This window comes from Gymnoscopelus microlampas (genome assembly GCF_963454915.1).
Source record: "Gymnoscopelus microlampas genome assembly, chromosome: 15".
Lineage (NCBI taxonomy): Eukaryota > Metazoa > Chordata > Actinopteri > Myctophiformes > Myctophidae > Gymnoscopelus > Gymnoscopelus microlampas.
Genome location: NC_139952.1, coordinates 5491107 through 5514104, shown reverse-complemented (window position 1 = coordinate 5514104; position 22998 = coordinate 5491107). Strand labels below are relative to the sequence as shown.

The window sequence follows — 22998 nt, the reverse complement described above, 5'->3', positions numbered from 1 at the left end:
GTCCTGATTTGGGGATAAAATAGCAGACCTAACTGGACAAGATCACAAGAAGAGATCGGCTACTTTTGAATAGCCGGAAAATAAATAAGGGCTTATGGGTTTTAAACTGCTCCTCATTTTAGCTGGGAACCCCCTGGAACCCCCTCAAGGACTCCTGGGCTTATGGTAGCAGTGATAAGCATCACAGACACACACACAAAAAAAGGCATTCGCAATCTGTTTCCTTTCTGCTTCAAGGTTTTCAGTCGACATTTGACTTCATTGAAGATTCATATTTTGTTCAGTGAGGGTATATATGTGCACGGAATGACTATGAGTTTGTCAATCCATTCGTCTGGTTGTACAGTGAATGTTAATGTTAGCCACACCCTTAGCATCAGAGTGCAGAAGGAAATACTCATACATTTTATTATCTTTCTTACAATTGCATAAAACCTACATCCTTAAATTAGTGGTATTTCCCTTTAAGAGGTGAAATATGTAAATAACTGTAGAACTTGGTTCTTAGGCAGTTGGCAATTGATATGCAGCATATTAAAGGAGCACTTCGCACATTATCAACCTGTTTTTCAAAATAGAATTGGTCCTCACTAATGCTCGTCATACGATAGCACCGTTTCTGTGTCTCAGAGGAGGACTGTGAACGGTTATACAGAATATAATAAGTTGAAGAAGAAGCCACAGTAGTAAAAACATTCACATCCCTGAAAAAACATGCACGAGCAGTAAAACTGTTACTTTTCAGGATTCAAATTCAAAAGCATCAAAAGTAGCAGATCTACAAGCTCGAAACGCGTCGCTTCGCGCCGCGTTTCGAGCTTGTAGATCTGCTACTTTTGATGCTTTTGTGTGACGCTGTGGTGTGATCAAGTAGGCCGTTAATTTACGGGGGGGAAAAAGTTAAAATATTGAGATAAGAGGTTTCTGCCCGACAGCAACGAGAAATGCCTTCGAAATCCTACCAGTTTTCTGAAAACCTCATGTTGCTCTATATAGAGAGTGGAATAATTAAGGAATAAGTGTGAATCGCCAGATTGACTGCAGCCTTTGATCAATGGGTGTTTTACAGATATTAAATAATAGATCAAATACACACAACATTTCTTTAAGCATCAAACCCCCCAAAAATTACATCTGGACTCAGGAAATTAGCATATTGGCATAGTTTAATCCCATAGCACCAATGCCTTGTATCTGCTGTGTTAACAAGGGCAACTACAATTGTGTGTAAGTTGTATTTTGTTAAAATAAGTGTTAAAATGCTCTTTGCTGTGATAGTAATCATTGCTGGGTCTCTCCAGCTCTTTATTAAACGCTAAATACATTTTACGGCCAGGATACCTATTGCATCCAATCAGGAGAGAGAACTCATACAATATACCTTTTGCTGCTACTGAGCTTTTACTGATATGTATGATGAATTGAGTACAATGGACCACAAAGGAAACAAGCCCCCATGGGGCTTTTTTTTGTGTTATCCTTTTAGCTTTTGACTGTACTACCCCTAGGCCTACTGTTAATAATCTTGTCAAATTCAATCAATCAATCAATCAATCAATACATGATAAATTAGACGGTGATTATCATCTATTTCAGTAGATAGTGAAACTGGAAGCATTTTAAGGAGGGCCTTCTTAACCCATTCAATCCGGGAACGCATCTGTCATTTTAAGATTTCTTTGGCTATTAAAAAGTGCCGCGCTATGAGCTTGTAGATCTGCTATTTTTGAAAAATCGTGAAAATTAATGAAAATCTTTGAATATATATATATATATATATATATATATATATATTTTAAAGCGAACATTTGTAACTAAAATCCTTGCTTCTGGGGGGTCCCTGGAACAACATATTTTACAAATGTTCGCTTTAAATATATATATATATTCAAAGATTTGCAAAAAGTTTTTTTCAAAAATAGCAGATCTACAAGCTCATAACGTGTGCCAAATTTGTGCAAATCTTTGAATATGTATTTTTAAAAGGAAACATTTGTAAAATACTTTGGCAGATCTACAAGCTCACCGCCAAAGAAATCTCAAATGACAGAGATGTGTTCCTGGATTGAATGGGTTAATTGTGACAAACAGCACATCACTGCAGAGCAGTGTGAGGTGTTGTGAAGGGTAAACACCTGACATGCAACCATACCAAAGCCCGCAGGTTGTGAAACAGAGACGACGTTTGATCAAACTTAAAGAAGTGCTTTCCAAACTTTTCAGCGCGAGACCGGTGTCTCCAGACACCATGACTCAAACTTTACAGATATACACTATGAATTATTAATGACTTAAAGGGATAGTTCACCCCCAAAGTGACTTTTTTTCTCCTATCGATTCGAGACTTGAATTCATGGCTATTTTTGTTTTGTTTTTGTCGCATTCCTAAACCAATAATTTGATGACCGGCAGCGGTTCCGGTAGGAGACACTTAAAGTGTCTCCTTTGTGTTTCCTACCGGAAGCTCTTTCTACCTGTCCGCTGGTCAACAAATTATTGGCTTAGGAATGCGACAAGAACAAAAAAAATAGTCTCGAAGGAGTGACTAATCGATAGGAAAAAAAATTTTTTTGGGTGAACTATCCCTTCAAGCCCTATTTAATAGCAATATCCGTTATCCTCACATATCCGTTATTTCTTAAAAAGTAAAAACATATTCTTCTGAAAATATGTTTTTTTTTGTTTTCTTTTGGAAATCTTTTGCGATATTTTTACGCGACCCATATAAATGATGGCTTCCGCGACTCAAAGGCGGGCCCGCGAACCCATCGTTTTGCGAGGCAAACAAACAACTGTTTCTTAAAATGTTCTAAAAATGTGACAAACAGCCACAGACACAGCAGCAACTACAGAAAGCAGCGCTGAGGTGTTTTGGAAGGGAAACAGGGGGAGGGGAGGGGAGGGGGTGAAGGGGGGCGGGGGGGGGGTTTAAGCGTGTGAAGTAACAACCTGAGGCATCCTGAATACCTGCTGTGTTCTGGCAGCCAGAGTGGTGGTGATGGTGGTGGGTGGATGGGGGATAGATGGGGGGGGGGGCTTCTTCTTCACACGTTCCTTCTGTTTGATTGCAAACAATGAAAAAGGGGGGATTTGAACGTGTTCCCGGAACACCATGGTAACAGGATTCCTTGAGTGCCAGCTAGAGCCAGCTATATAGCAGCCCCATCATCCGGGATTAAACATTCAAAACGAAACAACAACACACCACCACCACCACCCCCCAAGACAGACTGGAGAGTTGAAGCCGGTGTAAAAGGGGATAGGCCTATTCTTTTGTTAAAATAAAGTGTTACATGTATAAAGCGCCATATTGTGATAGTAAGCATTGCCATAGAGCAGCGGTTCTCGAACTTTGACATTTCAAGGGGGCCCTCCTTAACTCTGACCACATTCGCACACTCTGAAAGTTTGCAGACCTGTAAGGGTCCATTAATTGGTTCAAAATGGTTACTATGCTACACCGTGAAGCGCCATTAACTATAACGATAACTATAAATATGTTTTTAAATTCATTCTAGTTTAAGTGGATAGCAGAGTTCACACCACAAATATAACGACAACCATGGCCGTAAACCAGGGGTCTTCAACAGGGGGTCCGGGACCCCTAGGGGGTCCTGAGAGATACTTCAGGGGGGCCACCAAATCTTTGTGTAATAGGGACTTTATTTTTTTGATTTTTACATGAACCACTTGAACCCTCGCATCCCTATTCTGGGGGGAACATTAGCCGAAAATAGCAGATCTACAAGCTCACAACGCGTCGCAGACGAGGTTTGGTGTACAGGGACAAAAGAGCAGGACAAGAGAGCAGGCCAAAGGTCAAGTTTACGTATCGAGGGTTTAAGTTGTTAAATGTCTGAAAACACACGTTGTAAGATGAATCCAATCTGTAGTGGGGGGTCCCTGCTTCATCGATCTCTCAGCTAAGGGGTCCTTGGCCTGGAAAAAACGTTGAAGACCCCTGCCGTAAACGATATAATTTGGATCACTTTCAGAGGGATGAATGATCGAAACGTTCACAGCCATCCATAATTCATCAAAAGGACATCTGGGAAGCAATCTGTCACCCTGGGAAGGTTTCCTTATGAACGGAGATGAGGAGACGATTATTAATAGCTGGCTAGTAGGCTAGCTGGCATTACCTCAGGTATACCCCCCAAAATAATATTATTTGAACTGGGGACCCCCCAAAATAATATTATTTGAACTGTGGACCCCCCAAAATAATATTATTTGAACTGGGGACCCCCCCAGCCTGACAAGCTCTCAGAATCGTGGGAGTTGAGGCGTTACATTTTGTTTGACTCAGTTCCACAGAAAAATATTGTGAAAATAGCCGATCTACAAGCTCTACACCTTGCAATTGTGAGCTTGTAGATCGGCTATTTTTTTCTCATTCTTTTCCTTATATTATTTGACAATTTGCCCAACGTTTGACGTTTGGTAACTTTTAACACAGTAATGATCTTTTTTTGTCTCTTTTTTAGGTCTTATAGGAGTAGTTCACCCAATAAATTACTTGTTTTCTATCAATTACACACCCCATGAAGCCTTGAATCCATGGACAGTAGAAGACGGTCATCGAATTATTGCCTCAGGAATGCGACAAACACAAAAACATGTCCATGAATTCAAGGGTTCTTGGGGTGTGTAATTGATAGAAAATAAGTCTTTTTTTGGGTGAACTACTCCTTTAAAATTGTCACTTCAGTGTCATCTGAGGACCCACCCAAAATCATGTGGGGACCCCCCTGGGGGTCCCGACCCACAGGTTGAGAACCGCTGGTCTACAGAACGCTATCGTTCATCAGTGTGGACGCTCACATGATCATTATAGTGATTGTGCTTGTGTGAGCGACCCTTAAACTTGTGATAGAATACATTGAAAAATGTACTTAGAGTACGTTTTGATACCAATAGCTTTACTCAAGTAAATTTAGAATTGCGGACTTTTACTTGTAACAGAGTATGTCTACATTGCAGCATGGATACTTTTACTTATTTGTTTAGTGAAACAAAATAGTCATTTTACCACCACTGCCTATGCGTTTTCCTTGCTTATTGTTCACTCTGGATTTGAACGTGTACTAAATGCCTAAATTGTAAATTGCAATGATATGAGGAAAACAATATGTGAACCAATTATTCAAAAAAATCAAAGCAGGGCCTTCTGGTTGAATAAAACACAGACTCCCCCAGTCAGTGTTTGATATTCCAAGTGAAGAGGTAAAAAAAAAAAAAAGTATTATCCATTGAAATCAGAGTTGCTTTATTAGCATAATAAGTTATGTGTATATCTTTAATTTCATTCTTTATGAGTCGCATGTCCCGTTGTATGAAAAGTGCTGGATTAATAAAAAAATCTATTATCATATACAGTATAATGTTCTACGTTCTTCTTCCCTGGAAAAACAAGAGTACAAAAGGAGAATTACAAACCGACTGTATAGGCACATTACCCAGTCATTAACAATCAGTACACCATGGTCCCTGCAAACAAATCATTAATAATGAGATATATGAAATTATCATTAAGCTGATAACAAACCCATGGAAGCACTAAGCAGTATTGTAATGCCACAGATCTCCACATGCACTCAATGCCCGCACACAGTGAATCTAATATCCATGATATAGACAGGTCGTTCCCAACCTTTTCTGGACCGCGGCCCACCCGTCTGACAAATGGGCAGGCCGCGTGCGGTGATTGTGTTCCGGCTTCATACTTTAACCAATTAACACATTGGGTGCCCGAATTTTATAACGGATTACGTTCGGTGCCAGAAATCTCACCATTGAGCTGCGCGGCGCTGTTTAAGCTGTAGACTCCCAAGACGAGAAATCCATGTGAGACAAAGCATGCGTTCATTTTGCACGATGGTCCTGGCTAACGCCTGGAACGATAACGTCTCTCCCGCGAGTAACAAGGGCGGAGCGATCGTGCATACAAAATGAGTCGTTTTCCCCAGCGTAAAAAAAGTTTCGGAGTTATAGGAGAGAAGGAGATAGAACGGAAGCGGATGGGGAGCCATGTTTTTTGGCACGGTGATCCATCTGTCCCAGAGCTGCTCTAGCCCCTCCTGTGTGGGAAAAAACAAACAAAAAAAAACAGACTGATAACTCGTAAATTTACGGTTTCGGCACCAAAGCGCTACTCTTTGAAAACACGTAATATTACGGTTTTGGCACCCTATGTGTTAAGAGCGGGAACGCTATGAGCTTGTAGATCTGCTATTTTTTGAAAAATCTTTGAATATAATGTCAGATGGGTGGGCCGCGTGTGGTGATTGTAAGGTAGGGTAAGTGATATGTTTTGGTATCCTGACCTCAAAATGCATTTTCTGTTTATTAAAGAGCTGGAGAGACATGGAGACTCGTGTTACTGAACAAACACTCAGTTCTATCAGAATATAGAGCTATGTAACACTTATTTTAACCAAAGACAATCCCTTACCCTACCTTTAAGTTCATATTTATCGGTATCACAATGATAAAATCGGCGTTTTGCCAAATATTTTGGCGGCTCAAAGGTTGGGAACACCTGATATGGACGATGCGGGTCTTTAGATTCCCCCATAGAGTCATATAGAATTCAATGTAAAACACATCAAAATACAAACTATTGGAGTCCATTAATAACAGTTCAGTAGCTGTATCAAATCAAGCAGGAAATGCAATAATAAACTCCTATACAAGGCATACAGTGATTTGGTTGGATATCGGGGTGATGTGTGAGTGTGTGTGTGTGTGCGTGTGCGTGTGTGTGTGTGTGTGTGCGTGTGACGTGTGTGTGTGCGCCGTGTGTGTGTGTGTGTGTGTGACATGTGTGTGACATGTGTGTGTGTGTGGGTGTGTGTGGGGGGCGGTCCTCGTCTTTCGCAGAGCGGTGAATCCCACGCTGCTTAGACCATCTTCCTGTGAAGGACCCCCGATCTGATATGTATTTGCCCGCAGAGCCCCAATCTGAAAAGCAGAAGATGCGTGTTGTTAAAGGAGAATTTTGGACTACGTTTTTCTTACCTTTTCTATGACGTTATGATATCTTAGGATGAATGGTACAGTAGAAAAATGTCATAACTCCATCCAGGGTCCGCCACAGCTTAAAACGTGCGCGGATAGGCCTTGCGCTAGATCACATTTTAATAGCGTTTTTTTTTTTTTTTTTGTGAGATCTGACGTTCATAGTGACAGAACACTATGCAACCAAAAAAAAAAAATCTAAGTCTCGCTAGACGAGATTGAAATATCGATATTTCAATCTCGTCTAGCGAGACTATGAACGTCAGATCTCACCATTTTTTTTTTTAAAAAGCTATTAAAATATGTGATCTAACGCAAGGCCTATTCGCGCACGTTTTAAGCTGTGGCGGACCCAGGATGGAGTTATGAAAATGTTCTACTGTACCATTCATCCTAAGATATCATAACATCATAGAAAAGGTAAGAAAAACTTAGTCCAAAATTCTCCTTTAACCAATTAAGACCTGAGGCCGATTCTACAAAATGTCTTCTAAATCATAACAGTTTAAAAAAAATATATACATGTTTCTATATCAGTGGTTCTCAAACTCTGTCATGTCAAGGACCCCCAAAATGATATGTATTTGGCCGCGGACACCCATCTCAAAATATGTTGTTCCAGGGACCCCCCAGAGTAGCAAAGAGTTACAAATGTTCGCTTAAAGTATAATATATTCACAGATTTTCACAATTATTCTATATAAGATCTCTTTTTTTCCCTAGATTATTTATCTGCTAAAATAGCAGATCTACAAGCTCACAACGCGTGAGCGTGCAGATCGGCTACTTTCGAATAGCCAAAAGTGTAAAATAGGGCTAAAAGTGGCGAAAGTGATTGGGATACTATTAACTCGTTTTAGCTGGGGACCCCCCCCCCCCCGGAATCTCCTCCTCCTCAAGGACCCCCCTGGGGGTCCAAGGAAACCCCACTTTGAGAACCCCTGGTTTTTTAGAAGGTCAAGCCGTTGTGTCTGACCTGCAGTTCCCCGTCGTCACAGGGCGGTGGCGCTGTTGTTGTCACCGGAGGTTGAGTGCCAGGGCCACTGTCAGGATGATGGACATCAACATGAGGAAAGGCAGCCAGGTCTTCAGGAACCCTGCACAGCTGCATGTCAACGAGATGAGAGGAAATGATTAACCCATTGAGGCCTGAGGTTCCGATTCTGCTAGATGTCTTCCAAATCGGTTTTCTGAAAAACGTATGTTTCTATATCAGTGGTTTTCAAACTTTTTCATGTCAAGGACCCCCAAAATGATATGAATTTGGCCGCGGACCCCCATCTCAAAATATTTTATTCCCGGGACCCCCCAGAAGCAAAGATTTGAGTTAATGTTTGCTTTAAAAGAATATAAATATTCAAAGATTTGCACACATTTTCACGATTTTTCGAAAATAGCAGATCTACAAGCTCATGTGCCGCACTATGAGCTTGTAGATCTGCTATTTTTGAATAGCCAAAGTGTAAAATAATGCTTTTTAGCTCCAATAGTGCGAATGTGCGTGCAAAGTTTCACCGCAATCGGATGCTACGTTCATGATTTGCGGCATTTTGTTCAAAACGGGCCACTCCTGTAAACTTTAGATGTCAATCTTAGCCAATCAGGATGGAATATGAAAAATCAAACAGATCCTTCTTGATCACATGACTATAGAGATCATGTGTACCAATTTGCGTGAAATTTGGATAAAATCTGAAGGAGTAATATAAACAAATATGTTTTACATAAGTCGGCCTCCTGGTGGCGCTATAAAAGGCAGATGTGAAAAATGCAGGGCCAAGGTTTTTCCTTGGCCTCTAGGGCAGCGTTTCCCAAACGCCGTGCCCCCGTTTTTCTTTCATTTTTCTAAATAATTTTTCAGTAAAGAATGCAGTTGGAAATAATAAGATGTTTCTACTTTGTATTATCTTCATCTCTATCCATCACTAAACAGAACAACAGTTTGTTCTTTCCTCTGGTAGTTGGCATAGATGTTTTGTGTGCCAATGTTCCCGGGGGGAAATGTTTTGTTGTTACACTGACAGATCTGTGGATGATTTGTTTTCCTGTTCTTATTTTATGAGTGCTCAGCTTTTATTAAGGAACGTTTAGTGTTCCGTTGGTCATTGCTAGGTGTGCCGTGTAAAATTTTGAATGAAAAAGAAAGAAATCACCCCCCCCCCCCAGAACAATAGATACGTCGTGGGCTGCTGCTGCCTTGAGCCATTGGCTCATCGTCCGTCGCGGACACACATCCAGTGAATCGACTCTCGCTCATATAAATGCAAATGTGTGGCTTTGTCTTCATGGGGCCATCACCTGTACTCGCCTGGCAGGTACTCAGGGGTGAAAGTGGGTCGGAACGGGCCGGTACGGCGGACCGGAACACTGTACCGGTGAATATGGGCTGTCAAAAGCCCATATTATATATGTGCCTGCCATGAATGTCCAACAATAAAACACATGTACTAACGTTAAATCAACATAAGTGTTAGATTTCTTATTAAGGCTTCTAAATCGCTCCAGTGTGTTTGTGTGAACGTAATCCGTGTAGTTTGTACTGTTTAATAACTCCACAGAGAGGATCTGTTCACTTGCAAGCTGCGGCGACGTTGTCTGTGGGGTAACCGGAAGCCCCAAAGAACACTACCCCTATTTGTTTTCGCGGACCAGCGGTTCTTGTTTTATTGTTTTACTGAGGATAAGGTTAGAAATAAGTTTAGGGTTAGACATAGTTTTAATGAGGTTTCGTTTAGGAATAAGGTTAGGTTTAGACATAGTTTACTGAGGTTACGTTTTTGCCCCGGGGCGACTGTGTTTTGGGGCGAGTGTTTTGGTATCCGTCTGTAGTGGGCAACTGCGCATGCGTCCGCAATAATGTCATCGTTTAATGACTATAGAGATACTTGTGTGGCGATTCGCGTGATGTTTGGACAAAATCTTAAGGAGTACTGTCAAAAAAATTGTTTTGCAAAAATCTGCCTCCTAGTGGCGCTATAACAGGCCCATGTGAAATATTTGGGGCAGAGGTTCTGCTCTGACATCCAGGGAGAAATCCAGTTTCGCTGCGATGGCGCCTACGGTAAGGCAGATTGGCTGTTCACAGACGGAAGGACGGACACACGGACGGATGGACAGACAGGGTGCAAAACAGTCTCAGCCATGCCTGTCAGCCTGGTAGAGACAATAAAGCAATTTCTTGGGTGAACTATTCCTTTGTTTTAAAATGTATGTTTTCGAAAGATTTTTCTTTTCTGAAAAATGGATTGGACCCAAAAGATGGAATTTCCCACTGCTTTACCCCTGTAAACCTGTGACGTGACAAATAAAACTGTCTAAAAGTCCAGTTTTTACGTCAATATGTTCAGCATAATGGCAAACAAGTATTGCTTTCAACTCATTAAGGGTTGTGCTAGTCAAGTCGATTTTGTACTCTTATTTATCTTTTGATGTGTCCGGGTAGCTCAGACGGTAGAGCGCTTCGCCTTTTGACCACAAGGTCCATGCGTTCGATCCTGGGCACCACCAAACTCAGCGTATCGTGGGTGCGGCAAGTCGTGCGGTGACTACCGAGAGCTGATGGTAGGTGTGGCGCTCCACCTCAGCAATCTATTTCTCAGGGGTCTAGCGGTGCTTGTGTAACCCCGGTCTGAACGAGGTGGGCGGGGTGTCCAAGAGAACAGCCAATGGAGAAGCCTTACCATTAAATGGGGTTTTGGGAGTCATTTGTGCAACCCCGGTGAGCGGGGTTGTAGAGATTGTACAATTCCACCCCATAGAATGAGGACATTTGGATGTAATTCCTTTCCATTGAATGGGGTGATTCATAGTAGATCGGGTGAGCGCATCGCAAAACGGCGATAGATACCGACGATAAAGGTTGTTACACACCGGGGCGATTTTTTCGTGCGAATAATGCGTTTTTTTTAAAAACCTTATAAAGTCAATGGCTCCGTACATGGGGCGAAAAAGCGTCTTTTAATTATTCGAAACGAGTCCGAATTTTGCGTATATTCGCTATATTCGCCGGTGTGTAACAACCTTAAGCCTCTCCGACCGACTTCAAGCATATAACACAAAAATGCGTTGTTTTTTTCCCTTGTTACACTTTATCTCACGTACTGTATGTTTTTTTTTTATAATAATCCAAAACTGTAAAGTAACTAAAGCTGTCAAATAGTAAAAAAGCTTTAAAAAAAATTGAAAGACACAAGTAAAGGAAAAGTACCTCAAAATTGCACTTAAGTAACAGTAATTGGGCAAATGTGCTTAATTACTTTCCACCCCCGTCTGTGGCTAACAGAGAAAGGTTGGGCGCCCCGTGCTCGTAGAGTACTAATCAAACTGTCGTGCTTCCGCACCCCCTCCCCCTCCCCCACCCCCCCAAAAAAAATCATCCTGCTTCACAGTATCACCGGCTATCCCGTGCTCACTGTCTGGTAACCATGGCGACCACCAGCCCAGCAAAGTCACGATTATCTATCTCTCTCTCTCTCTCTCTCTCTCTCTCTGTGTGTCTGTTCCATCTCTAAAAAGGCTGTGTTGCCCTCCTCATTCCGACCGGGCTCTCTGAGAGGGTACAAAATGGAACCGAACGGACCCTCGCGAGGGTCCGTTCGGTTCAATTTTGCACCCTCTCAGAGCTACAGACCCGTTAAAGGGACCCCACTGTTGGTCCCCGGACCCGTCGTTGAGAAACAGCGTTATAAAACACAAGCTTCAGAATGGTGTCATAAATAGATTCTCTGTGAACAGTGTCCCCCAACCGAGCACACCGTGTCCCACCCATGCCATAGTCCCAGGGGCTGGCGCAGGAACGCACACGCACACACACATGCACACGCACATGCACACACTACTTAGTCATTACCATTCAGTGCTGCGTGGATCACACACAGACACACATAGACACACACACAGGTGCAGTGCAGGGTACAGATCCACTTACATGCACACAGCCGTGTGCCAACAGTGGGACATTCTTCGGGTGAACAGAATAGTAAGAGCGCTTTCAGCATCGTGCCAAAAGTAAAGAGTGAACCGCAAAACAGTAAACAACATCGTGTGAGCGCTTCGGGCGCCACGGGGCAAAAAGGCTGAGGTGACTCGAAGCTCAAGGCTTTAGACTCGGTGAGAGTTTTTTTTTCTTTCCCCGAGGCTGTCAAAGAGCCCTGAACGAATACAAAAACACAACTAGAAAAGCACGCTCCTCGGAGCACAGATTTTCGCCAGGCTGGGTTAGTGTGGGGGTGTGCGCAGCGGGCAGAACGTGAGGAAGCTGCAGGGGGAAATAGTGTTTGTCAAACATCACCAATCCTATATAGGACTTAACGCTCTACCACCACCAGAAACATAACCATAAAATCCAATAGGATTAAACTATCTACAACCACCTGAAACATCAACCCTAACACTCAGGGGCCCTAACACTCAGGGGCACAACCACTCAGGGGCACAACCACTCAGGGGCCCTACCACTCAGGGGCCCTAACACTAAGGCCTTAACACTAAGGCCTTAACACTCAGGGGCCCTAACACTAAGGCCTCAATACTAAGGCCTTAACACTCAGGGGCCCTAACACTCAGGGGCCCTAACACTAAGGCCTTAACACTCAGGGGCCCTAACACTAAGGCCTTAATACTAAGGCCTTAACACTCAGGGGCCCTAACACTCAGGGGCCCTAACACTGAGGGGCTCTAACACTCAGGCCTTAACACTAAGGGGCCCTAACACTCAGGGGCCGTAACAATGAGGGGCCCTAGCACTCAGGGGTCTTAACACTCAGCCCTTAACACTCAGGCCCTAACACTCAGGCCTAAACACTCAGGCCTGAACTCAGGGGCCCTAACACTCAGGGGTCTTAACACTCAGGGGCCCTAACACTCAGGGGTCTTAACACTCAGGGGCCCTAACACTCAGGGGTCTTAAAACTCAGGGGCCCTAACACTAAGGGGTCTTAACACTCAGGCCCTAACACTCAGGGGACTTAACATTCAAGGGCCCTAACATTCAGGCCTTAACACTTGGGGGCCCTAAGGTAAACATATTATTAGAGCTGTCTCGCGTCGTATAGTCTTACCTGACATGTTTGCCGTGGATAAGGGCCAGCACAGCCAGTTTGATCATGTTCCATGACGTGCTGTCCTCATAACGCATCAGATTCAACGCCATCGCCACGTGAGAGTGACAGTTGTCACAGCACAGGTTGTGCTGAGGAGAAAACAAAACAATTATACGGGATAATCCCCCAAAGAAAACAATTGTGGAAAACTTAAACGTACATTCTAGATTCATCGCACGTAAGGTGAAATATTTCAAACATATTTTTGCTTTAATCTTGAAGATTACGGCATACAGCACACGGAAAAAAAAATACAGAATCGCAAAATATGATATTACACAAGACCAATAAAAAAAACATATAATACAGAAATCGAGAAATGTCAAAAAGTATGTTAATTTATGCACTCAATACTCTGGGCTACTTTTGAACAATTTACTTCATCAATGCAGCGCAGCATGGAGGCGATCAGCCTCTGGTAATGTTGAGGTCTTATGGAAGCCCAGTGTTTCTTTTATATAGTAGTCTTACGAGCCAGGCTGTTGCCTCCCACAATTTTCAAATGTGTCCGTCATTCCAGCAGGAAAATGAACAAGCGTTAAAGCGAATGTGACGCCTCCTTCCCTGTGTAGTGGATTCCCACAACCCGTGTAGAACGGATAAACAGGTACTCCACCCACTAGGCAATTTTAACACTTAGCCTGCCCTAATTATTTCAGATTTTTTGCTGTTTTCTGCCAGAGATTTTTCATTGAAATTAAAAAAGTTCTCAGGAGCCGAGATACAGAATTTCTAAGTTTTGAGTTAACAAGGAAGTGGATAGGAGTCTAGATCTTCGAAAAATCATCATCTTTGGGTCAAATTGAAAAAAAAATAAAAAATTCAATAGAACGCATTTATGCGATCTTGGCGGCCAAGTGCGCTATTTAATAGATCGCATTTATGCGTGATTGGCAGAAATTGAGTTAATAGAAATATAAATCAATATCATCTAAGCATTATTATGCTATTATTGTTGCTTAGCAGAAATGTAAATACATTTTTTTATAAAGATATGTATATATGTAGATATTTAACTTAATTTTCGTGAACGGAAATGACAAACAGATGACAGCTTCCTGTCTCGGATTTAGGGAGGTGTAGTTCCAGACTCTATATAGCAGGGGTTCTGAGCTTTTTATACCCCCACTCCATAATATGAGGGACCCCCCCGATCACCCCACCCGCAATCGAAAACTCTGCGAGGGTAATGGACCCGTGGTCCATGTATTTGTACCCTACCATAAGCATTTAGCCTAAATATATTTCGAGGAGTTTAACATATTGCAAATCCGGCGAACCAGCGGAGTTTCTTGATCCAGCTCTCGATTTTATCTTTGGCCACCGACCGTGGTAACTGGTGTGGTTGTCTGTCTGTGAGAATTATCTCCCCCGCTCCGAGCGAGCCACTCGGTAATGTTACATCGCAATCTAAATTTAAATCCGCGAGCGCGAGGGTACAGATGGAACGAAAAGGACCCGTGGCCCATGTACCACCCACACATATTGAATATACTGTAGGTCCTAAGTAAATCGTTTAAGCACAGCTAAAATCAGTTTGTGTGCCTCAGTCTCTGCAAGGGCTTGTGTGAATGTGTGTGTTGTGTTGTCTTGTGCTGCTGCTTGTTCTGGGTCGGCGTTGTGTGTGTGTGTGTGTGTGTGTGTGTGTGTGTGTGTGTGTGTGTGTGTGTGTGTGTGTGTGTGTGTGTGTGTGTGTGTGTGTGTGTGTGTGTGTGTGTTTGAGTGTAGTGGCCGTCCTCTTCAAGTTGGTTGGTCTTACAAGTGAAAGTCCGGAACTAAAAATGCACTTGAGTAAAAGTACAAAAGTATTGGCATAAAAATATACTTAAAGTACCAAAAGTAAAAGTACTAAAATGTTTGAAAATAGCAGATCTACAAGCACACAACGTTTGTAGATTGGCTATTTTCAAATAGACTATATGTATAAAATAGGGCTTAAGTGGTTGATGTATCTTATATAATATAATAATTCATACCTGCAAAGTAACTATAGTTTTCAAATAATTGCAGTGGTGAAAAAGTGCAATATTTGAGATGTAGTGGATAGTAGAAGTAAAAGTACAAAAAACTCCAGTAAAGTAAAAATACCTCCAAAGTTTACTTAGATACAGTCATTGAGTAAATGTACTTAGTTACTTTGCACCACTGGTTGCAACCACCTGACTTTTTTTTTTCTTGATAAAAACAAATATTTATTCTTTTTTTGGTTGCCAAGGCGCAACCCCAACGGCACCTTCCCGCGACCCCACTTTGGGTCGCGACCCATATGTTTGAGAACCGCTGCTATATAGCATTCGGAGACTGTGGAATAGTTATCTGGCAACGCAAGACTACTTTGATAGCAGCAGGTATACAAAGAGCAACGATAGCAACGATATACAAATGAATGTTTGTGTGTGCTCTGTAAAACAAAAGTAGATCAATAGGCTCTATTCACAGCAGCCATATTATGAAGACATTCACAAGTGTTAACAATGATACTAATGAAGGCTCTGTTCCATTCTGGTCAAACAGAGTCAGGTCAGGGTGCTGATATTGTGCATGTTGGCTCACTGGAAACACTCTGTTACACCAGTGGGTCTACAGTTGGGGTCATGGGCTTCCAAATGTTAAGTTACACACCTTACAGGTGTGTAACTCTGAGAGTGTACAAATGGAACCGAATGGACCCATTTGGTTCCATTTGTACACTCTCAGAGTTATGGGGGTCGTGGAAACCACTGTGCTAGACTAAATGGAACAGAGCCTTCATTAGTATCATTGGTAACACCAGGGAAGGAAGTGATAATATGGCTGCTGTGCATAGAGCCTATTGCAATTGACGTTGTTAAAAGCAGGCGTACCATCCTGTTCTTGTACTCCTCGGATGCGTCGTGGACGGCAGTGTCCCAGGCGTTGGAGCCGTTAGCGTACACCTTGCTAACGTCAAGCATCCAGTACCTAGACATATAAACATAGGGTGACCATGCGTCCTCTTGTCCTCTTTTACCCTGGCATGACCAGGTTTATTTTTAAATAAATTCCTTCAAATGTCCGGGTTTTTGCGCAAATCACAGACCATTAAACCATACGTATTAACAATAAACGTTCAATGGTTCACACTCTGAGAGGCGTATTTCAAACCCCAAATGCCGGAACATGTATTATTCATAATACTGTGCCCTGCGCTCTCTTGCTCAGATCAAAGCAAGTCGCTGCACTGAGCCAAATGAACGCAGGGCAAACGCAAATGCCGTTTCACCGATGAAATGCAGAACGAGTACCGGTGTTTTCGTCTTGGTCGAGACTGATTAGAAGCAGAGTGTATTGTCTGCAAAGCTGGCACTTTATATTACGTTTTTTTCTCTATTTGTTTTTCCTCACAATTGTTCCGAAATAGCAGATCTACAAGCTTGTACATCTGCTATTTTTTGATAGCCAAAGTATAAACTATGGTTATAGATAGTATAAAGGTCTTAATTGGTTAACTGAAGAGACACTAGCTTGTGGTGATTATTTATAGAAATTATTCATTCCCATCCAATGTTTTTTAATGAACTTACTTTGTTGGTCTGCCAAATGCCATGTTGTCTTCCTGTGGAAAACACATTCAGTAACAGTGTTGATTATGTAATTAAATGAATTCACCATCGATGGCATTTCATACCAACTATAATCACAACATTGCGTTGTTTTAACAACAAAGACTAAACAGCTAAACATACCTGTATCGCGTAGGTAAAATACCTTTCTGTTTTCTGTTATTGCGGGGAAAGCTTTCGCTGAAAAGAGTCAGCGTTGTGAGCTTGTATATCGGCTATTTTCTGTGAAAGCTTTCCCCACAATACAGTGCGTTTATTGGTTAAACCTGGCATTACTATTTTGGGCATGTCATGTCAAACAATTTTACAAAACATTCACAACACGTGCCCGATGCGACACGTTGGCACACACACACACACACACTTTAAATTGGCCGATTTTCCAAAATGTCTTGGATCGGTTGCCAAATGATCCACACCGGAAACATGATCATTTGTAAACACACACACACACACGCACACGCACACACACACACACACACACACACACACACACACACACACACACACACACACACACACACACACACACACAGAGGTTGAGAGAACAAGATAAAGACATTACTACACTATAGGGCATAGCAGTTGCGGCCACTCAATGCATTTTTACCATTGACATTTCCAAAAATATTTATATCAATTATTTTAAGCCTAGAATCAAGCCATCCAGGGTCCTGGTGAATCATGACCATAAAACGTTTGATTCTGTGAAAAAAAAAATTGAAAACGGCAAAACAAAGGGTATTTATTAAATATGGTATATCATATAATTAAATATAAAATAAAATAAATCACAGAAAAAAATGTTTAATGGTCATGTTTCACCAGGACCCTGGATGGCTTGATTCTAGGCTTAAATTAATTGATATAAATATTTTTGGAAATGTCAATGGGAAAAATGCATTGAGTATTTTGAAGTGGAACCAGGAAGTGGCCGCAACTGCTATGCCCTATAAACCCAGATGACCTGGTCATGATTACTCACTGAGACAAAGTAAGGTCCGGCAAAGTCACGGATCACACCGGCGGACGTGCAGATTCCCATGTGTCCGATGAACGGAAACAGCCATCTGAGAGGAGACCACATGTTAACAACATGTTAATAACATGTTAATAGCATGATACAACATCAGTGTTGATTGTGACAGCACATTTTGATTTCGTTTTAGTCAGTCTTTTGAATAAAATTCCATTTAGTTTTACTCATGTTTTAGTCATTTGAAATGTTTCGGTTTTAGTCTATTTTTTGTTAATTAAATATCATTTTTTTTAAAACGTTTTGCCGTGGCCATGATGGCGTCGTAAGGCCTGATTTATACTTGTACTGTGTGCCAAAAATAGCAGATCTACATGTTGCTTGCAGATCTGCTATTTTCGGAGCACCACACCCAAGCACAACCAAGCAAATTGTCAATATATTTAGTCATCATAGCTTAGTTTTTGTTTAGTTTTTGTCAGTGAAAAAAAGGTAGTCAACGAACATTTTTCGTCATAGCTTTACTTAGTCGACACAATTAGCACTGTATTAATCACTGCTATAGAGTGTTTGTTCAGTAACAGGGGTCTCCATGTCTCTCCAGCTCTTTGATAAACAGAACATGCATTTTCAGGTCGGGATATCAATTTCCTCCAATCAGGAGAGAGGAGTAATGGACGTGATGAAACAAACAAACACAGATGAGCAGACAAAATTGGAACTGGAACACTATCAAATTGAAAATGATATACGAGTTCTCTCTCCTGCTCGGATCAAATTGGCATCCCGACCTGACCCTGACCTTTACAATGTGCATTACATTCTCTCTCTCGCACGCACGCACGCGCACGCACGCACGCACGCACGCACGCACGCACACACACACACACACACACACACACACACACACACACACACACACACACACACACACACACACACACACACACACACACACACACACACACACACACACACACACACACACACACACACACACACACACACACATATATATATATATATATATATTTTTTTTTTTTTAAAGCAGACATTTGTAACTCAAATCTTTGCTTCTGGGGACTCTGCAAATGTCTTCAAAATCTTGACAGTTTTTTGAATAAACGCATGTTGCTACAATATCAGTGGTTCTCAAACATGATATGTATTTGGCCGTGGACCCCCCATCTCAAAATGTTCTGTTCCAGGAGTTGTAACAAGAGTTAAAAATGTTCGCTTTAAAAAATAGATATATTCAAAGATTTGCAAAAATATTCACGATTTTTCAAAAATAGCAGATCTACAAGCCATAGCACGGCACTTGGTGCCACGCCATGAGCTTGAAGATCTGCAGCTTTTGGTCTGCCCAAAGGAATCTTAAAATGACACAAAGATGCGTTCCCGGTCTTAAAGGGTCAAGGGTTCAGCAATCTGGGAACCCAGTGGCAAAAAAAAAGTGTCTTGCTCAAGGACATTTCAACACTAGCCCAGGGAGACCCGGGGATCAAACCTGGAACCTTCCGTTTCCCAAGCTGCCGCTCTACCCACTGAGACACTACCGCCCCTGAACAAACACTCCATATCAGTGGTTCTCAAACATGTTCATGTCAAGGACCCCCCGTATTTGGCCGCGGTCCGCCGTCTGAAAATATTTTGCGCGCCAGGGACCCGATCTACAAGGTCAAAGCATGTTGCATTGCGGTACGTTGTGATCTTGTATATCGGCTGGCTATTTTCAAATAGCCTGCGCATATAGTGTTGCTATAAAGTTGTTAAAGCTGGTGTTGATGCCATATTAACTCATTTTGCTGGGGACCCCCTGGAACCCCCTCAATGTAGGGCAAGCGATGTTTGTTGGTGAAAACAAAAAGCACAATATTATGATAGTTATTAGTACTGCTATAGAGTGTGTGTTCAGTAACAGGGGTCTCCCCGTCTCTCCAGCTCTTTAATAAACAAAACAATTGGTTTGCCATTTCCATCCAATCAGGAGAGTAGCTCAGTAAGCTTAGCCCACCCATTATGTCAGCTCCAGTTCAAAATGTGTCTGCTCATTTCTTCGCGTCATCACTTCCAAATGTCCTTTTCACTTGTTTATCCAGTACGAGTTCTCTCTCCTGATTGGATAAAATTGGTATCCCGGCCTAAGCATGCATTTCCTGTTTATTAAAGAGCCTACCTTGAGGGGGCATCAAAATGTGTTAATATGGCATCAACACCAGCTTTAACAACTTTATAACAACGCTCATCACTCAAAGTGAGGTCGGTCCAGGAACCCTCAGAGTCCCTGGACCTCACTTTGAGTGAGGCCCAGGGAACCCCTAAAGCAGGGGTCTTCAACGTTTTCAGGCCAAGGACCCCCTAGCTGAGAGAAAGATGAAGCAGGGACCCCCTCTATATTGTATAAAATTGTGTTTCAGATTGTTTTACTTGGTCTGCTCTTTCCCCCCTCTACAACTACACCTCCTTGCCAAAAATAGCCGCTCCACAAGCTCACAACGCCTCGCAGTGCGAGGCGTTGTGAGCTTGTAAATCTGCTATGTTTGGCTAAAGTTCTCCTTAGAAAAGGGATGTTAGGGTTCAAGTGGTTTATGTAAAAAATAATAATAAATCATATCACACAAAGATTTGGCGGCCCCCCTGTAATAACTCTGAGGACCCCCTAGGGGTCCCGGACCCCCTGTTGAAGACCCCTGCCCTAAAGTTTAGGGGGTTCTACAGGTCCATTTGTTTCCATTTGCATACTGTCAGCGTTAAAGAGGACACCTTCAAATGACAAAGTTCGAGACCACTGCTCTTACCATCACAAGAGATTTAACTTTTAACAAACACACTTTTGAGTCAAAATGTAACACTTGTTTTAACAAAAAACTATCGGTTTACACACTATCTTTAAAATAACATTGTATGTATTCATTAAACCAGTGGTTCTCAAACTTTTTCATGTCAAGGACCCCCAAATTGACACTTATTAGCCCGCGGACCCCCATTTGAAAAGATAAGCCAGGGACCACCATAACAGAAGATTTTTACTGCTCTCTAGCAGTGATTCTCATCCATTTTAATTTCAAGGACCCCCAGTTTGACATGCATTAGGCTACGGACACCCATTTAATGGCATTTATATCTCTGGGACCCCAATTCATATTGTAAAATCAATGTTAATTTAACTGAGAGTGTACAAATGGAACCAAATGGACCCGTTAGGGTCCATTTGGTTCCATTTGTACGCTCTCAGAGTTACAGACCCATAAGGGTCCATTTGGTTCCTATCCATCATTTAGCTGGCCCCTGGAACCCCCTCAAGTACCCCTGGGGGTCCCCGGACCCAACTTTGAGAACCAATGCATTAAACTAAAGTGAAGGAGTTGTACAGCTTCCTCTAACCAGCTGACAGGAACACAACAGTGGATACATTACAATAGAGTAACAAGTGACACAGTCATTCTGCAAGAGCAGACCGGAAACTATTTTTCAACATGAAAAGAAGAAAGCGTCACATTGTTTCCACTTCAAAGAGCCGACGGAACAACGTCACACCTATGTATATTGTTCCCTTTTGTGTTTGTTTCATCATTTATAACAGCGACATTAGCTCCAGCTAGTGCTATAGCAAGCTCCTAGCTCAGGGAGTTCTCTCTAAAACGCTCTGTTAGAGAGGGAGGGTGCTATTCCCATGGACTGAATATTCCACTACCGTGCGAGGTCTTCAACTTTAGTAAAAACAAAGGAAACGATGTCACTACTCGTCAAAACAAAGACTGGTTTGCGTTGCTGAAAGGCTATTCTCCACGGTGGGGAAACGTCTCAGGACCCCACCTTCTCTGTATAATACACCTTTTTGGGCAGAAAATAAAATATGTCCGCCAGATGGAAATTACTTTATTTGCTCCATTGCGCCCTCTACAGGTCTGGTCAATGGTAATATATATTGACCAGACCTGTAGAGGGCGCAGGTGAGCAAATACAATCATTTCCCATCTGGCGGACATATTTTATTTTCTGCTCAAAAAAGTGTATTATACAGAGAAGGTGGGGTCCTGAGAGGCTTGCCACCGTGGAGAATAGACTTTCAACAACACAAAACAGGCTTTGTTTCAGTGAGTAGCTAAATAGTTTTCTTTATGTTTTGCTACATTTGGAGACCTAAACTGGACCAGAGCTTAGCAGCTCCCAAACTGTCACTGCACTCCAGTCCCTAGCAGTGGTGGAAAAAGTACTCAAATTCTTTACTTGAGTAAAAGTACCAATACTGCAATGTAGAAGTACTCTGTTACAAGTAGAAGTCCAGAATTCTACATTTACTTGAGTAAAAGTACAAAAGTATTGGCATCAAAATGTACTTTAAAGTACCAAAAGTAAAAGTACTAAAGTGTTTGGAAAATAGCAGATCTATAAGCTCACAACGCGTCGCGATGCGACCAAATAGCCTAAGCATAAAATAGGGCTAAAGTGGTTAATGTGTGTTTCATAATATCATAATCTACACCTGAAAAGTAACTAATAACTCTTTCAAATAATTGTAGTGGAGTAAAAGTACAATATTTGCCTCCGAGATGCAGTGGAGCAGAGGTAAAAACAAAAAGCATTGGAAATTGGAACCACTCTCCAGTAAAGTACAAATACCTCAAGATCGTACTTAAGTACGTACGGTACTTGAGTAAATGTACTCAACCACTGGATCCCTATTATAGTAAGTCTCCCTTCCGCCTGTGTGTGTGCGCGCGTGTCGTGTGTGTGTGTGTGTGTGTGTGTGTGTGTGTGTGTGTGTGTGTGTGTGTGTGTGTGTGTGTGTGTGTGTGTGTGTGTGTGTGTGTGTGTGTGTGTGTGTGTGTGTGTGTGTGTGCGCGCACGCCACTCACGACAGCACGGGGATGGGCGTCCAGACCACGCAGTACGGGTATCTGCAGTGCTGCGGGTCGATCCTCTCGCAGGCGATCTGGTAGTTCTTCATGCTCTCCGTGTCCACATCATCCGCCATCTGTCTGTGTGGACGACAGAGAGAGGGAACCACAAAGGAAAGAAAAAAAAAACACAAAAGTGGCGCTCACTTCCGGGTTATGCCGAACATAGGGCCCGCGACCCGCACTAAGCTCGCGCGGCGAACGTTTTTGGGGTCCGCGAGTAAATATCGCTTGTTGTTTGTTAGTTTGTTTGTTTGTTTGTTTGTTTGTTTGTTTGTTTGTTTGTTTTACTAATAGGCTCTATTCACAGCAGCCATAGTATGAAGACATTCACAGGTGTTACCAGTGATACTAATGAAGGCTCTGTTCCATTCATGGTCAAACACTGGAAACACTCTGTTACACCAGTGGGTCTA

The 22998-nt window shown here is 42.3% G+C and overlaps 1 protein-coding gene across 1 annotated transcript; it reads right to left on the bottom strand.

Annotated features, from left to right (window-relative positions):
* Positions 1 to 5291: 5291 nt before the first annotated feature.
* Positions 5292 to 22701, bottom strand: tmem222b (transmembrane protein 222b). The gene is made up of 7 exons (XM_084081212.1): positions 22541 to 22701; positions 17688 to 17772; positions 16664 to 16695; positions 15965 to 16061; positions 13080 to 13210; positions 7997 to 8125; positions 5292 to 6963 (listed from the first exon to the last, which is right to left on the bottom strand). Exons 1-6 carry the CDS (start codon positions 22657 to 22659, stop codon positions 8038 to 8040), a joined length of 552 nt encoding a protein of 183 aa, XP_083937338.1. The 5' UTR covers positions 22660 to 22701; the 3' UTR covers positions 5292 to 6963; positions 7997 to 8037.
* Between the last annotated feature and the right edge of the window lie 297 nt (positions 22702 to 22998).

Bases quoted from the DNA above. Each gene is read 5' to 3' on its own strand.
- tmem222b (XM_084081212.1), bottom strand. From the start codon at position 22,659: ATGGCGGATGATGTGGACACGGAGAGCATGAAGAACTACCAGATCGCC. The intron at 16,062-16,663 runs GTAAGTTCATTA...TTATATGTCTAG, and splicing joins GCATTTGGCAGACCAACAAA to GTACTGGATGCTTGACGTTA. The intron at 8,126-13,079 runs GTAAGACTATAC...GTTGACATGCAG, and splicing joins ATCCACGGCAAACATGTCAG to CTGTGCAGGGTTCCTGAAGA.